This window comes from Tupaia chinensis, unplaced genomic scaffold, assembly GCF_000334495.1.
Source record: "Tupaia chinensis unplaced genomic scaffold, TupChi_1.0 Scaffold000573_1, whole genome shotgun sequence".
Classification (NCBI taxonomy): Eukaryota; Metazoa; Chordata; class Mammalia; order Scandentia; family Tupaiidae; genus Tupaia; species Tupaia belangeri.
Window position 1 is genome coordinate 3751433 of NW_006160087.1, and position 17144 is coordinate 3768576.

The 17144-nt window shown below is 48.0% G+C and overlaps 1 protein-coding gene across 1 annotated transcript in view; it reads left to right on the top strand.

Annotated features, from left to right (window-relative positions):
• PUM1 (pumilio RNA binding family member 1) overlaps nucleotides 1-17144 on the top strand; it is a 151749-nt gene that overhangs the window by 56709 nt on the left and 77896 nt on the right. The window contains 2 exon segments of the mRNA XM_027775558.1: nucleotides 8018-8126; nucleotides 9063-9241. Coding sequence (XP_027631359.1) covers nucleotides 8018-8126; nucleotides 9063-9241 — 288 coding nt within the window.

Below are 17144 nucleotides of genomic sequence, written 5' to 3' on the forward strand. Positions count from 1 at the left end.
CATGCTGCTGGCTGCTACAGCCAAAGGGGCAGTCTGTCTAATTTTATTTATTGTTTTTATCTTTAAAAACTTTCCACAGGGCACGTGTGCCCACCAGAGAAGGAAAGTGAGAAAGCAAACTGCCAGGTTTGGGACTCGAACTACAGTTGGTCGTGTGGGAATCCAGCACCCTTCACCACACCACTTGCTGACCCCCAAGTTTCCTTTCCTTTCCTTAGTCTTTTCTTGTACAGTCCTATGGTTCAGAATGGGATAGTACATGTGTTTTCCTCCTAAAAATGTGGGTGTAGACATTACTGGTGGGCAGCTAGGATCCCCTTTGATAGGAGACTGTAAGGGTGAGCATGAGGGCCATTGTGCTGCCAGAGATGGCAGATGCTCCCTCAACCTGGCCAGTGTGCAGACTCTGAAATGGCATCTCACTACGAACTCAGACACCATCCTGTCGTGTTGTAGAGTTGACCCACATTATCCAGAGCCACAAGAGACTAATGTATAAAAACAAAAATGCTGTCTCCTAATTTTCTTTTTTTTTTCACAACTACTGGAGGATATGTACACTGGCCAGAGAGAGAGCAATTCCCAGTGGGCGTGGTTTTACCACAGTCGTCGTCCTCCACTTCTCCATCCCATCAGGACTTCGGGCATCCATGCACATGGGCCCAGCATAGTTTTCAAGCCACAGGGGCTGGGCTTCAAACCATGGTTGGACATTGGGATCTGGCTTCCAGTGCACAGAGCTGAACCCTTTGCACTATGGGGCTGGATATGAGGAGAATTGATAACTTCAGGAAGACAGGATAATTATGTTCAGTGATTGGCATGCTCAGTTACAGGAGAAAGGCCGTTCTTAGCAGATTGCTCGATGAGCAGTCAGAGCCAGGGCGCTCACTGGGTTTTGTGTCTGCTGTCAGCAGGCCCCGTCTGGTGTGCCGTGCCCGCTGCATCTCTAGTTAGACTCAGTACGTGGAGGTGGTCTCCCTGGGCAGGCTAGCCAGGCAGCAGCTGCTCATCCAGCTCGTTGTGCCTCCTTTGTTTTGGTGGCTCAACTTCTGATTCGTTTAGATTCTCAGATCTTTTAGTCCTCTTACTGCCTAGTCTTTTTTTGAAGTGAACTTCTCTTCTGTGATCTATTGCTTGTTGTGTCAAAGGGCAATCTTTATTTCCAAGTTCTTTTTTTTTAATAATTATTTTATTTAACTTTATTTATCCATTTACTTATTTTATCTTAATTTGTCCAGTGCGCTTAACAACCACGCCACCTGCCGACTCTGGCAACTCCTGTCTTTAGGCCAGTGGGAAGTTTTAGCCAGTGTTTTGGACGTTGCCTCCAAAAGGATCACAGTTGAATTTGAAGCGTTGCGTAGGTAGTACTTCATCACTTCGCTTATAGTTGAGTAGTTTCCAGTTCCTTCTAAGACAGTCAGATCTGGACAGTTAGGCTCCTTGTTTTAGTTTTGACTCTGAATATAAATGATTGGTTTTAATTACCAGCAAGCTTACTATAGACATAGAAGTTCTATATGATAAAGTAGGAGAGAACACAAAACAGGGTGGAAATTAGTGTTTTATTTCCAATTCAAAAATATTTTGCTTGGATTTAGATATTAGAAATGGAACAAGAAGTGTTTCTTTTCTTTTTATTTTTAATTAATTACTTTATTTAACTTTATTTATTTAAATTTGACCAGAGAGGGATATCGAGTAGGAGGGAGAAAGGGGGAAAGTGAGAAAGCAAGCTGCCTGCTCCGGGACTTGAACTGTGGTCAGCCACATGGGAGTCCAGTACCCTTAAATACCACGCCACCTGCCGATCCCCAAGAAATGTTTCTTTAATACAAATTCTTTTTTTATTATTTTCTTTTTTTAGGTTGGTTATAGGGCATGTTTGCTTACTGGAGAGAGAGAAAGTGAGAAATCACCCTTTCAGGGGGGATGGCCACTCCCTAGTCCCCTTTCCTCCATTCTCCTCCTGAGATTTTTGGGCTTACATCACATGTGCTTGGCATGAGTTTCAATCCGCCGGGTCCAGGACTCAAACGACAGAGTCTGTCATGCAAGATTGAACCAGCTAAACCTCATGGTCCAAAAACAAATTCTTTTTTTTTTTTTAAATTATCTTTAATTATTTTATTTATCTCTACCCATTTATTTATTTATTTTTATTTGACCATAGAGGGATAGAGTGAGAGGGAGAGGGAGAGAGAAAGTGAGAAAGCAAGCTGCCAGGTCTGGGACTTGAACCGAGGTCAGCCATGTGGGAGTCCAGCACCTTTAACTACCATGCCACCTGCCGGTTCCCAAAAACAAATTCTTAAAAAGGTGTTTTGAGTGGGGCTGTCAGATGGTGTATTGGTTAAGGTGCTGGACTCCCAAATGGCCAACTGTGGTTTGAGTCCCAAGCCCAGCAGTTTGAAATTGACGTGATGCATGTGTATGTGTGCCCCAAATCCTGAGAGTGGAGGAAAGGAGATTGTAGCATGGCCGTTCCCCCTGGAGGATGATTTCTCACTTTCTGTCTAGCAAGTGTATATGCGCTATAGCAAAAATCTCTCTCTCTCTCAAAAAGAACATTTTGATGGGACCAGCAGATGATGTAATGGTTATGTCACAGGACTGCCATGTAGTCAACCGCAGTTCGAGTCCCAGACCCAGTGGTTTAAATCTCACGCTGGGTACATGTGTGCCCAAAAATCCAAGAGGAAAATGGGGGAAAAGGTATTGCAGTGTGGCCATTCCCCTGGGGGTGATTTCTTGCTTTCTGTGTCTCTGTCTTTCCAGCAAGTGCATGTGCCCTATAGCAAAGATCTCTTCAAAAATGTTTTAAACATTTGAAAACATTTCCACATATTTACAGCTGCATTAGTTACCTATTCTAAAATTTTGTGGTTAAAAACAACACGATTGGGAGCCAGCAGGTAGCATGGTGGTTAAGACACTGGATCCCACATGGGCGACAATGGATCCCCTAAATCCTAGACCTGACAGCCTGAACAAACACTCCAGGTGTGTGTGCACATGCGTGCCCCAGATCCCAAGAGGAGAATGGAGGAGAAGGGATGGTAGCATGGCCGTCCCTCTGAGGGTAATTTCTCACTTTCCCTCTCTTTCTTTGGAGAGTGCATGTACCCTATGGCTGAAAGGGGAAAAAAAAGGAAACTGAAAACAAACCAAAACCCAGTATGGTTGTTTAAGCCTCATAGTTTACTATAGGCCAGGAGCCCAGGCATGACATGGCTAGATCTTCTATTTCAGGGGCCCTCGTGAGCTGCAGTCAAAGGGTCATCCGGGGCTACGGTCCTCTGGGAGGTGGCACTACTCGTGTTTGATGTCATGGTCCAGGTCATTCGATGTCTTCATCAAAGTGGCCCAGCAGGAGGGCAAGAGGAAACCACAGTCTTCTAAATACTCTCTAAAGTGACGTCCCATTCTGGGCTTTGTGTTATTTCTTAGACTCACTCACTCTGTCTGGGGCACGGTCAAGGGAAGTGGATTACCACAAGGCCAGAGATACTTAAAGTGAAGATGATTAGGAGTCTTTTCAAATGCTCCTTGGCAGTCCAGAAGTGTGGATGACTATGCTTTGGGCAGTGGTTCCCAACCTTTTTGACACTAGGGACTGCTTTTGTGGAAGACAATTTTTCTACGGATGGAAACATTTTCCACGGAGGAGAGGTGGAAAGTGGCTTCAGGATGTTTGAAGTGCATTACTTTTTCTTAGAAAAATAATTATTTTATTTAGCTTTATTTATTTATTTTAATTTGATCAGAGAGGGACAGAGAGGGAGAGGGGTGAGAGGAAAGTGAGAAAGCAGGCCGCCAGGTCCAGGACTCAAACTGTAGTTGGCCATGTGGGAGTCCAGCACCCTCCGTGTGCAGTTCACAGTAGAGTGTGTGCTCCTGTGAGGGTCTGCTGCCACTGCTGATCTGACCGCAGGCAGAGTTCAGGCTCACTTAGTGATGGGGAGAGGCTGTAAATACACATGAAGCTTTGCTGACTGTTGGGGACCCCTGCTTTGGAGGAATGGGAGAAATGCTAGGTTCTCTGTAAGCTCTGGAGATTTTTAAGAACTTACACTAAGTTTGTTTGTGTCTTTGCCTATATATCTAGGTGTTCAATATTTTGCTTTCTGTTTGCAGAGCACCTTCCCTGTTTGTAGAGCAATGAGCATGCCACCTCCTTGCCCTCCTACCTCCTTTCTCTTTATCTCTTCTGAGCCCACCTTTACAGCCTACAGCCTGTGCTGTTTTTAATTGATAGCAGTCACATGATCTTTTCACCACCCTTCCCTTAAGCATATGGATTCTAGTACTTTCTGGGCTGCTCCTTGTAGCTGTTTAGGATTTTTATTGATATTGGTTACTTTTTTTAAAAAATGATTTTATTTAACTTTGTTTTAATTTGACCAGAGAGGGAGGGAGGGAGGGAGGGAGGAGGGGAAAGGAGAGAGAGAGAGAGAAAGGGAGAAAGCAAGCCACCAGGTCCAGGACTCAAATTGCGGTTGGCTATGTGGGAATCCAGTGCCTTAACCACCACGCCACCTGTCGGCCCCTATATTGGTTATTAAGGTGGGAGAAGCGGCTGCTGCTTGATGTCTGAACTTGGGACTTGACTTTTACTGTGGCGGAGTGGAATTGCTGTTTTTAGCACCTCGCTTCGTGTTTGTTGTATTGTTTCTTTTTGAGAGAACTTAGCCCAGGAGCAGCGATGATCCTGTGTCCACCAGACTCACCATCAAGTTTCAGTGAAAGGTGACAGAGTCCTTTTGGAAGCCTTGAATTCGAAGGCTGCTGCATTCAGTAAGCGCTGTGACAACAGGAGCAGACTATGTTTGTGGATCTCCATACGCAGCTGCTCTGGTACTTTCAGAAGCTGTTGCCTGACATTTGAATAAAGATAATCTAAGTTTCTCAGGCAAGGGATGAACATTTTACAGATGATAGGACAAGGGTGGTGTTTGAGCCCCCTTGCTCTTTTTCTATTACGCTGTGGAGCATGAAGTTCCCAACGGGGAGTGACCCGCCTGTGCTCTGCCGCGCTGGCGCACTCCTGCCCGCTCTCCCTGTCCTCACGTATGGGGCAGGGTCGGGGTCTTAGCTGGGAAGGGGACAGGCAGTGGGAAGGAATTCTGTCAATCTCAGAGGGAATTTTTTTGGGGGGGATTGCCATAGTGTGCGTATACTTGAGGGAGAGAGGGATGGCCGGGGGAAAGCCACGCCACGGTCCTTTCTCTCCTCTTCTCCTGGGATTTTAGGCACACTCACACACATGCATCCCACACGATTTTTAGGCCGCCAAGTCCAGGACTTGAAACAACCATGATTAGCCATGTGGGAGTCTAATACCTTAGTGACCATGCCACCTTCTGGCCTCCAGAGAGGGCACTTTTTTTTTTTTTTTTTGGAGAGGTTTTCGCTATAGGGCGCGTGCGCTCGCCAGACAGAGAGAGACAGAGAGACAGAAAGCGAGAAATCCCCCCCCGGCGGGATGATCACGCCGCAATCCCTTCTCCTCCATTCTCCTCTTGGGATCTTGGGCACGCACGCACACGCGCCCGGCGTGTGATTTAAGCCGCTGGGACCGAGACGCGAACCACGGTCGACTACGGGGGAGTCCAGCGACATAGCCATTACACTAACTGCTGGTTCCCCAGAGAGGGCACTTTTGAGACTAAAAGGAGAAAAAGAAGTTTAACCACAAGCAGTCTTGAATCACCTCTTGCTTAGTTTACATTGAATTTCAAGGTTTCTTTACCTGGGGTGGTTTATCGAGAACCTGCTGTGTGGCAGGACTTGTGCCAGCTCCTGAACAGCAGTACCTCCAGTCATCACAGCATCCTGGGAAATAGTTCCTTCATCAGTAAAAGGAATGCGGTGGGAGGCCAGCAGGTGGCATGGTGGTCGAGGTGCTGGACGCTCCCACATGACTGACCACGGTTCAAGTCCTGGACCTGGTGTCTTGCTTTCTCACTTTCCCTCTCTCTCTCTTTGTGTGTGTCTCTCTCCGGTCAAATTGAAAAATGAATGAATGACTAAATAAAAACTATATCTTTTTATTTTATTTTATTTTTTAAATTTTTTTTTTTAAGGAATGGTGTGGGGCCAGCAGGTGGTGTGATTAAGGTGCTAGACTCCCACATGGATGACCATGTGGTTGAGTCCTGGACCCAGCAGCTTGAAAAACATACTGGACACATGTGCATGCATGCCCAAAATCCCTAGAGGAGAATAGAGGAGAAGGGATTGAGGTGTGGTCATCCCCGGGGCGGAGCGAGTTCTCATTTTCTCTGTCTCTCTGGTGAGCACACATGCCGTTTGGTAAAAGATGTAAAAGGAAAAAAAAAGACTGAGGCCCAGGCAGTTCAGTAATGTCCCCAAGGGCCCAGCACAGAGCTTCCCGACTGCCGTGGAGCTGCGAGCTGGGCGTGCTCCCCCATTCCCTTAGGTTGTCGGCCCGAGAGGCACTCCAGGAATTGACTGTCGTTTGTAACTGCTAATGTCGGAGGAGATTTGGGTGTCTGCGCAAGCAGATGTCAGAGCAGAGCGTGCCTTTCGCTATGCTCTTGTTTGATGAGAAAATACCGTGGGAGCCTGACGGGAGAGGTGTGGGGCACAGCTTTGGTTTGGGAAGTACCGAGTCCTGAGCTAGGTCTGTTGCTGCCTCAGAGCAACCCGCAGCTGCTGGGGAGCCAGGAGTGGTCAGTCATTTCAGTGCGGGCAGGTGAGGTGGTTGCCCCAGCACCATTGGGTTATGGGTTATGACTTGGAAAGTTAGACTTGTCTCAAGGCGGAGAGCAAGTGTTTTTTGGTTTTTGTTCTGTTTCCCAGAGAAATCCACCTCCCCTGGTGTGCCTTTCTATGCCTTGAGAGATGGTTAAATGTTAAGTAAGGTCTTAAACCTTTTACTTTTGTGCCTGTAATAGCAGTTGAAGAACAGGAGAATAAGAGGAGACATTTTAGTGAGTCAGTTGGTGACTTGCTAATGTATGAAGAGTTCCAGTGGGTTCTACCTGTGCCCTCGCTCTCATGCTCTCTCTCATTTGCTGGTACGCACATGCACTCTCCAGAGAGTGGAAGGTGAGAAGTCACCCCCAGAGGGGATGGCCACACTGCAGTCCCCTCTCCATTGTCCTCTTGGGGGTTTTGGGCACGTACACCACATGCTCAGCTTGTTTTCAGGCTGCCAGGTCCAGGATTCAAACCTCAGTCAGCCATGTGGGATCAAGCCGTCTTAACCTTCATGCCACCAGCTGGCCTGGAATTGAACTTTTTAACCCTGGTCACTGATGCTTTGGTCTTGCGCAAAACTGCTCTGTGTTTTGTTTGAAGGGTGCTTTGCCTGTCTTTAGCTGAAGCTAGTTTAAAGTTCTCATGTGGGTTTAGGGCCAGTGTCATGTATTTCTGTAATGTGTGGAGTCACTTCCCTGGCATCTCCAAGTGCTGTTAAGGAAACAGGTTAGGGGATTCTTAGTTCCTTTCTTGTAATGGGGGAATAGCTTTTCTGTCTTTCCGAAGGCTGGACTAGGTTAATACTGTGGTTGGGGACTATTTTGGGTAACAGAATCTGTGCGTGTCAAGGGAGTGAACTTGGCCTCCAGCATTCCATGTCTGAAGCCCATAGCTGGTTCACAGGGGAGTGATTTGGTCAGTTAGGACACAGATGGGCAGGGAGACTGTGACGGCTCCAGGTCCTTTGTTTTCAGGAAGAGCCCTCTTAGTAAGCAGTTCATGAACAGGCTGTTAGTACCCTTCTCTCCCGTAAAAACCCTGATGGGTTAAGTGAACAGCCCTAGATGTTTAAAGCTGAGACGCTATTGTGATCTGGTTAGTGTCCCCCCACCCTGCCCCAGGCCAGCCACTGACTTTTACCCCGTGTGTGTGGAGTGCTCCGACCACAGCTTTGTTGTGGGGGCACTTTGATAATAAGCTCCAGTACCCTTGTCTAAAAGAAAGTGTTGACTGCTGTACTTTCATCCTTTATGAATTCTTTAAAGCATCTATTATTTTTAATTTGCAGCAGCTCTTGCCAGGTAAAAAGTTTTGGGAAACAGATGAATCCAGCAAAGATGGACCAAAAGGAATATTCCTGGGTGATCAATGGCGAGACAGTGCCTGGGGAGCATCAGGTAATCCAGACCGAGCGTCTGTACTGTGGTTTATGCCTGTCTTAGAGCGCCCTGCCTCCGCAGTCGGCGAGTCCTGACTTCCGTCAGCGACATGAGCATGTCGGCAATGTCCTGTTGTGTAGTATAACTGCCACTGAGGAGCTCACATGATGTGATTTATTAAAACGTAGTTAGACAAAATCACATTGCCAGTATTTCCTGAAGTGGTAGCCACAGGGTTAAGGTCTTAACCAAAATGACCGTAATTTCAACAATAACTTTGTTCTGTTGTCTGCGTACTTGAAATTAGAGAATCCATGCCTGCCACTTAAAACTCCTGTTTCTTTTTCTCCCCTTGCCCGTCTGCCATGCATGGGATGATGTGGCTGGGGCCAGCTCCAGTCGCTGGACACAGACATTCTCCTGACAAACCACCCCTGAAGAGGGACGGGGGAGCTCGCAGAGCACACACACCGACAGCAGAACGCAGTGGCAGGTGATAGGAGGGGACAGAAAGCCCAGTGGCTGGTGTGCTGTGTGCCGGCACCCCATGAACACGGAGCCGTGTGATGACAGGGAGGCATCAGACGGGACCAGATCATGCTGTTGTTTTAAAAAGGACAGTGAAATCATGCGTGTTTTAGTAATATTACCAGTAAAATGTATTAAAACGAAATTCCGCTACTGGAACGGGTTAAAAGTTAATATACTCACCTTGCTAGATCAGCCAGTTACGTGTATCTCTGTAGTCCTCTGCTAGCCTGGGCCAATGAAGGGTGTGTTTTGTTTCCTTAGCTGCTGTAGAAAGTCATCCCTAGTGAGGGACACGTTAGAGATTGTGGCTCAGCCGACCCAGGCGGTCCCAGGTTCCCGGTCACTGGTTTACCCATGAGCCATCACGGTAATGTGTTTGAGCCTCTGGCTGCACTGTATCATGCTTGTGTATCTTTTTTGTAGATCATTCAGTTTCCCAGCCAATCATGGTGCAGAGAAGACCTGGTCAGAGTTTCCATGTGAACAGTGAGGTCAATTCTGTACTGTCCCCACGGTCGGAGAGTGGGGGACTAGGCGTTAGCATGGTGGAGTATGTGTTGAGCTCATCCCCGGGCGATTCCTGTCTAAGAAAAGGAGGATTTGTAAGTTGGCTTGAGGAACTTGTTCCTATTTCTCTCTCTCTCTCTCTCTCTCTCTCTCTTGCTCTTTTTTTTTTCCCCTAAAGCAAAACATGCCTGTTTAGTTTCCTTAGATCTGCACAGCATTGATTACAGGGTATTTTTAAACACTCTTACCATAAATAGACGTAAGCTACACTTTTTAAAAATAGAGAAAGAATACTTTCAGGGGGACGCATTGATACTAATGTCAGGTAACTGTAGATCTCAGTTCATTGATCCACCAGAAAACACCATTTTTAGTTTAAAGCAAAACAAAACAGAGTTAAGCCAAGAAAGCTGAAGCTGGGCTGTCAATAGAGAGTTCCTGATCTGAGAGTAGGGACGTGCCAGTACCCAGGGAGGTCTCCCAGGGACCAGGTATTGCAGGTCACCTTGGGCTAGCCAGGCTGTCGTTAAGGAACCCCCTCGGCCCTCCTTGACAGCTTCGCTTTTCGCACCTGTCCTGCCAGAAGACTGCGTTGCTGCCCTTTACCTGCAGCCGGAGCGTGTGGTCTGAGTGTGACTGACTGCCGTGAGCTCTGACGCCGTGAAGCCCCTCTGTCTGCCTGCAGCCTCTTCTCCTGGGCTGGACGCCGTCTCCACAGCCCTTTCCCAACCACTGCTTTCTGTGGACCATGGACTTCCTACATCCAGAAGTTTGAAGCTGCATTTCATTTGAGACTTCCTCATTTTGTACCATGGGTTTTGATTTCGAGTCACTTCTGGGAAGGTTGTGAGAGAGACCTGGAAGTCTGTCGGGCCTCCTTTTCTCTGCCTCCAGGGAGGAAGAGAGCCCTTTGTTCCTGATGGCGCTCATTTAAGAGTCCTTCCTCTGAGTCCTGCTCCTGATTTGCTCCCCACCCCCACCTCACCCCTCGGTTGGAAAGCACACACCTGTTGCTAGGGAGCGGAGGTGGCGTCCTGGTCTCCTGTCCGCTCTCAGCCTCAGCGGGATGGTGGCTCCCGTCTGGCGCGTCTTCCTCAGGTGTCAAGTCCAGGTTTGGGTACTGGCCACCCGAAGCCAGCCTCAGTGCTGACTGGTCTCTCAGTCCTGCGGAGACTCAGGTTGGGGTTATTGGCTGGTGGATCAGATAGGAAATGGCTCTGTATTTGAACCTTCCTGAGGGACCACTTGGGGAGAACCTGATCTACCCTTTGGATGTGAGGAAGGGACCCAGGCCAGCTCTCGTTCACCCGTTGCCACATGGGAAGGTTGGCGTGGCACTTCTCTTTCCGCACACTTGCCCCAGCTGCCCCTTTCCCGTCTGCACACTCGTTCTCGTTTTGTGAGCACAGACCCTCAGAGGGAGTGCTGCCTTCCAAACACTGCCTGCAGCTCCCACCTGCTGGAGGAGGTCAGTGAGCGCCGTATGTTGTGAAGGCCAGCGTGGGGAGCCAGCGCCTCTGGGGCTTCGGCTGCGAACTCTGTCAGGGTCTTATTCTCGGCCACCAACCAGGCGCCGTGGGCCTGCATTCCTGGGACGTCTGGAAGAAGCAGCAAATAATTGGAACAGGAGAAAGCACAGTGGCCTGAAGGGTTATTTTTGCCCATTGTTCTCCTTTTTAAAGCATTCATTAGACAGTTGCTTTTATGACAAAAATCGTGTCTTTTAGGTATGATGACCCGTACTTGTTTTTGTTCAGGTGGGTTTCATCTTTAGTTGTCTTGGGAGACTTGGAGATTTTTCACTTTCGCAGTATTGTGGCCAGGGCTGTAGGACCTCAGGCTAGGCGAGGACAAAGAGCGGACTAGCAGATCTTCCGCTGAGCTGTGAGGGGGGTGTAAGGAGGACGGGGTGCCCCCAAACTGCGCCGTCTTCTCAGAAGGAAAGGTGTGGGCAGTTGACTGTTACCCCGTTCATTCCCTTTCTTTCCTTCTCTCTTTTCCGCTTCCTTTCCTTTTCCGTCCCTTCCCTTGTCTCTTCCCTATTTCCCTTTCCTTCCCTTGTTCTTTCCCTTGTTCTTTCCCTTCCCTTCCCTTCCCTTCCCTTCCCTTCCCTTCCCCCCTTTCTTCTCCCTTCTCCCTTCTCCCTCTTCGCTCTTTCCCCTTCTTCTCCCTTCTCCCTTCCCCTTTCCCCTTTCCCCCTTCCCTTCTTTAAATTTAAAGACAGAGTCCTGCTCTGTCAGAATCCTCCTTCCTCAGTCTCTGGAGTAACTGGGCTGCAGGTGTGCTTCCACCATGCCCAGCTCTTTCCAGCAGGGTCTTGCTAGGCTGCCCAGGCCTGTCTAAGCTTGTGATCCTCTGCCTCCGCCTCCCCTTCCAAGTAGCTGGAACTGCAGCTATGTGCTGCTGGACCTGACTTCTAACTGTATGGCAGGCTGGGGATTGCACTCGGGCCTCCTCCGTGATCTCAGCCTGTAGAATTTTACCGTATGCCACCGTGGCTGGGCCATTCCCATATTTTGATCTCATCTGCATCTGTAGAGGGATGTAGGAGGACGGGTCAGTCACACCAAGCCTCTGCGCTGACATGTTCAGTAGATACGAGTCACTCACAGGTAGGTATCTTGCCACTCTTCTACCCACCCTGGCTTTGCTGTGCCTTTTGCTTAGGTGATGCCTGGTCAAAGCTCTGCTCACGGAAACCTGAATCATTTTGTTTGTCATGGTATGCATGCATCTTCTTGAAAAAGGTGAACTTTTTTCCTTCTTAAAAATTGTTGTCTTGGGACCAGCCTTTAGCATAATGGCTATGTCACTGGACTCCCACGTAGTCGACTGTGGTTCGCGTGCTGGACCCGGTGGCTTAAACTCATGCCGGGCGCGTGTGTGTGCGTGCCCAAGATCCCAAGAGGAGAATGGAGGAGAAGGGATTGTGGCATGACCATCCCCCCTGGGGGGTGATTTCTCGCTTTCTGTCTTTCTGTCTCTCTCTGTCTGTCTGGCTAGCGCACGCACCCTATAGCAAAAACCTCTTCCAAAAAAAGGAAAAAAAATTCTTGTCTTTATGCAGAGTGTTGAGTGCAGAGAATAAGAAAGACAGTTTTGCTTCTTGTAAATAATTGTTCTAGAGAGCAGTATCAGGGCACCCAGATATTTATTTCATCCAACTTTTGGGTGGTGCACTCAGTCTCCAGCGGCCATCAAGGAGCTCCCTTCTAATCCCCTGTGGTGGCAGATCTCGAGGCATCCATCACAAGCCCACTCGCAGATACCGATCGAGAGGTGCAGACCTCGTTCCTCGCTCCATGCTGCTTACTGCATCGTCAGCGAGGCTTCTGTGTTCAGCTTTCATGAAGGTGTTTAATACCTTGTGTAGCTTCCCGGAGTCGTCCTGAGTACATTTTTTCTTGAAGTTTTTTGTTTGTTTTTTATTGCCAGAGAGTATATATGCTCCTCAGAGAGAGAGAGAGAGAGAGAATGAGAGCGAACGAGCGAGCGAGCGAGCATGAGCACTCCCTAGTGGGCATGGTCATGCTGCAGTCCTTCCTCCAGTTCTCCCGTACGTTAGGGTCTGGGGCATGCGCATGGTGCGTTTTTCTAGCTGCTGGGACTGGGATTCAGACTCCAGTGGGCTATGTGGGATCTGGGTCCCTTCACCTCCGAGCTGTGGGACTGGCCCTCGAGTTCGTTGTGAATGCAGCAGTGGCCTCTGTCCAGTAGTCTGATCTTCTGTAACAAGAATACTGCTTTCTGGCTGGCCGTCCTAGAACACCACTTTCTGGCTGGCTGTCCTAGAACACTGCTTTCTGGCTGACAATCCTAGCTCGCTCTCGTTGCCCACTGAACTTTCAGTAGTATCCCACACAGGAATGCTCGACTTCAGGGGGGCAGTTTTCAGAGTAGTAGGAAAACTCAGGATGCCAGTTATAGCTTTAATTATTTTTCTTTTATTTTTGTATCCTTTATTCTGTTTACTCCTGGGATGACAAGGTTTTTTGTCCCTCCCCCCCCCCCAAAAAAAAAATCAAACAATTCATGGTTTAAGCATGGTTACAAAATCAGGTGTATGTATTTCTGAGGATCTAGACCGAGGTCTCTTTGTTGGTCTGCTGGAATACCAGCTGATTTGCAGATAGAGTGAAGCCTAGCCAGTTAGAAAAGTAGACTGTAGTTCCCACTGTGCTGTGTAAGGGTCCAGAGATCGGTCTAACTGATGGAGACGCAGAAAAGACAACGACAATGCAACTGGAAAAGAGGCTTTTATTCTGTTTTCAGTTAACTGGGGTCTGAGTTTCTGCCCGTCGCAGTGGGCCTTCACAAGGACCCCGAGCCTAAGATAAAGGGATCTTTTATAGTTCAGGATTTTCCATAGAATGTAACACACACAAAGGAGGGGGTATGAGAAGCGAGGGTCCAGCTGTCACCACCTGCTCAGGTCTAGATAAAGACTCTCAGCTAAGGGTCTGGATGACTTTGCCTCAGAGGTGCTGGGCCTTCCCGTTTTCCACCTATCTGAGAGTTCCCAGACTCCTGGTTTCCGTCCTTGAGGCCCTAACAAAGTGGGCTCTGTCTTTGAAGACTTAACAGGGTTGCAATTAAGCTAACTTGGCCCAGCATTTCCTAACATGGCGGTGATTAAGCTAACTTGGCCCAGCATTTCCTAACATGGCGGTGATTAAGCTAACTTGGCCTAACAGCTGGATTGTGGAAACGAGGAGAATCAGAAGGCCATCTCAGACTTCGATTAGAGTGAAGAGCACCCTCACCTTGCAGAAGGAAAGTTCCAGGAGAGCCTCAGGAAGGCCTTTCTGCTGGCTCCGTCAAGAGCGGCTGCTCCCTGTCATGGAGGTGCACACCACTCCAGTGGTTCACGCGGACCGGTTTTCTAAGCTCCCCTGCATTGATTTTAGCTGATTTTAGTGCTACTGTGATAGATTTGTTTTTTAAACTTTGCATTGTAATGCCAGATAGAAGTCAGAGTTTGAGTGGCAACTCAGTCTCAATTTCCTCATCAGCAGACTGGGGATGATTCAACCCTGACAAAGTCGACTTCATGTGGCTGTGTGGTGTGAGATGCTGTCGAATCCCCGTCCTGCTCCTCAAAGCCTGTGGCCCAGTAGCGTCAGCACCACCTGGAGCTGACCGTGAGGCAGGAGCTCAGCCCTCGCCTCTGTGACGTGCACAGTGTGGGAGTCTGAGGGACACTGCTGGGGGCCAGCTTCCTCAGAGGACTAACTGCCCCAGGCTGTGTGAGACATTCCTACACAGTGAGCCCCTCAGACGTGGGCCGCTTCGAACGAGGTGACAGGGCCCTACTTGGCAGTGTCATGCCTTTAGACACTGAGATGATAGGTGTAAGAACACTTTTTTAATTTTTAGAAACCTTTTTTTTTTTTTTTTAACTTGGTCTCGATCTCTAATAAAGACAGACACCATTCTCCATGTTTAAGGTATGTTTTCCCTCCCCTCCTGGATCCAGTTGTCCCACAGCGGAGGGGAGCTTGTGGGCCATGGCCACGGGATCCAGGCGCAGTCCTGGCGGCGCTGCTGCTCTGAAACTGTCCCCACTGCTATCCGTTTGAAGTGACAGCGTGCCATAGTTTAATTACCGGTGCTTCTTTCTTGGTGTCACTTAAGTGACGGTGTGTTCTGCACTGAGTGGTGTCTCTGGCTCTGTGGCCGTGCTCTTCTTTTTTTTTTCTCCCTGGTGAGATTTTTGCTACAGGATGTACATGTGCTTGCTGGAGAGACAGAGAGACAGAAAGCGAGAAGTCACCCCCTGGGGGATGGCCACGCTGCAGTCCCTTCTCTTCTAGTTTCCTCTCAGGATTTTGGGCATGCACGCATATGTGCCCGGCGTGATTAAGCTATCAGAACCAGGACTTGAACCATGGTTGACTACATGGGAGTCCAGCTACATAACCATTGTGCCATCTGCTGGTCCCAGTGATGCAGTCTTGATGGCAGCTCGATCCTGTACCCATCCATGTTGGACAGGGTCTGATGATGACAGCTCTAACAGTTTCTTTCTGGATATGGGTGGAACATTAAAAAGATATCTAGCAATTTTTAAACCTTGGGGGCGAGGATGACAGAGTTGTTTCTGTGAGAAAGGTAATGGGGAAAATGTAAAAATTGGATAGAGTACATGAAAATTATTTTACTAGTAGAGCTGTAAGCTGCTACACAGTAAGTCATTTTGAGATTTTAGTTTATTGGTGTTTCGTGGAAAGCAGATTAGTGTGCTTAGGGGAAACCAATTTTTAGTTAACGTTGTCTTGGCTTTTGGACTCAGTATATTAAGCAGATACATAAGATACTATTTTGAAGAAAGAAGGGGGAAATTCCTAATCTCATTGAATACAACTTTCGCCCTATGGAACTTTGCTCTAGGATCTTTGTGGTAAGAGGACAGGCTGAATTCTGATTCTTCAACCTCATTCCAGACTTGCTGTAGATACAGCCAAAGCGCTTCTCCCCTTACGTGGCTCTTCTGGGGACGGGCGTCGGCCAGTGGGGTCCGCCCCATTCGTCCTCCACCCATTGTGAGCAGAGTTCTCAGCACCTTCCCTACCCAGGCCTCCGTGGATCCCATCAGGCAGGCCCCTGCCTCTGGAGCCTTCCTGAGCTTATGTCTGAGCCCTGCAGGTGTGGGCTAGCCTTTATCTGCAGGAAGCCCAGGTAAAAAGAAGGTGTTATCCTCTACTTTTCTTTCTTTTAGGTAATAGGACTTTCAGTACTAATATGTTCTAGGTGATAGGTGATAAAAAGCAAAACACAAACATTGCCTGTCTGATGTTTATGTTGGATTGAATTATATTAGTTCTCAATTGTAGGTACTTACCACCCCTGTTGAAGATAAGCTTTTCTTTGTTTTAAAGTTTATTATATATTTGTTTTGACTATAGGGCATGTGTGCTTGAGGTGGGGGAATGAATGAGAAATCAACCCCTCTGGGGGATGGCCATATTGTAATCCCTTCTTTTCTACTCTCCTCTCAGGATTTTGGCCGCAATGCTGAGTGTTATTTTCAGGGTACAGGGTCCAAGACTCTAACTGTACAGCCAGCCGTGTAGGATCCAATGCCTTAACCTTCACACCACCTGCTGGCCCAAGTTTATTATATTTTTATTTCTAGATTTTAAAGTACTGCCATGGGAGGTGGTCTTGCTGCAGTGACCTCTCCTCCATTTGTCCCTTCTTACAGGATTTTGGGCAGGCATGCACATGCACTTAGTGTCGTTTTTCAAGCGTTCAGGTTCAGGACTTGAGCACACCACTGGCTGGCCTGACCCTGCGAATTTCACAAAGCTTGTGATGCTCTTCCCTTCTACAGAGCCATTACACTATGAAAATGACAGTGCCCCTGAGAGCCATATCGGCTATATGCTTGATCTTGAGAATTAAACCAATTAATTGGGGCTTTTAAGATTTTTTTATCTTGATATTTACACATAAAATTACATAAATATCTCAGTGCATCCTTTTTACTAATATTATATTAAATTTCTATAAAATGACTTAACATTTTACAAAACTTTTTACATACACATTATTTCATTGATACTTATAATTAACGAAATTATCCTTGTTTTAAAGACGAGGAAACTAAGAATCAGAGGTTAAATGACCTGTTCAAGGTCCTGTGAGTGGGCAGTGTTAGCAGTGAGATAGGAGGTGGGTTCTGTGCCACTCGGGCAGTCCTTTCTCTGCTCCGCTCTCCCCTCCCCTCCCCTCCCCTCCCCTCACAGAGAGAGAGAGAAAGGGAAAGGGACAAAGCAAGCCACCAGGTCCAGCACTCGAGCCGTATTTGGCCATGTGGGAGTCCAGCGCCTTAACCACCAGGCCACCTGTGGGCCCCCAGGGTCTGTACTTTCTGAAAGAGCATGTCATTGTGAATACTTTGTTTTAAATGTTAAAAAGATAAAAAGGTGACAGTCCCATGAAGCCCACTAGCCTAGCTCCCCTCTTCTGTTCTTCTCAGATCTTTACTTCCCCCTG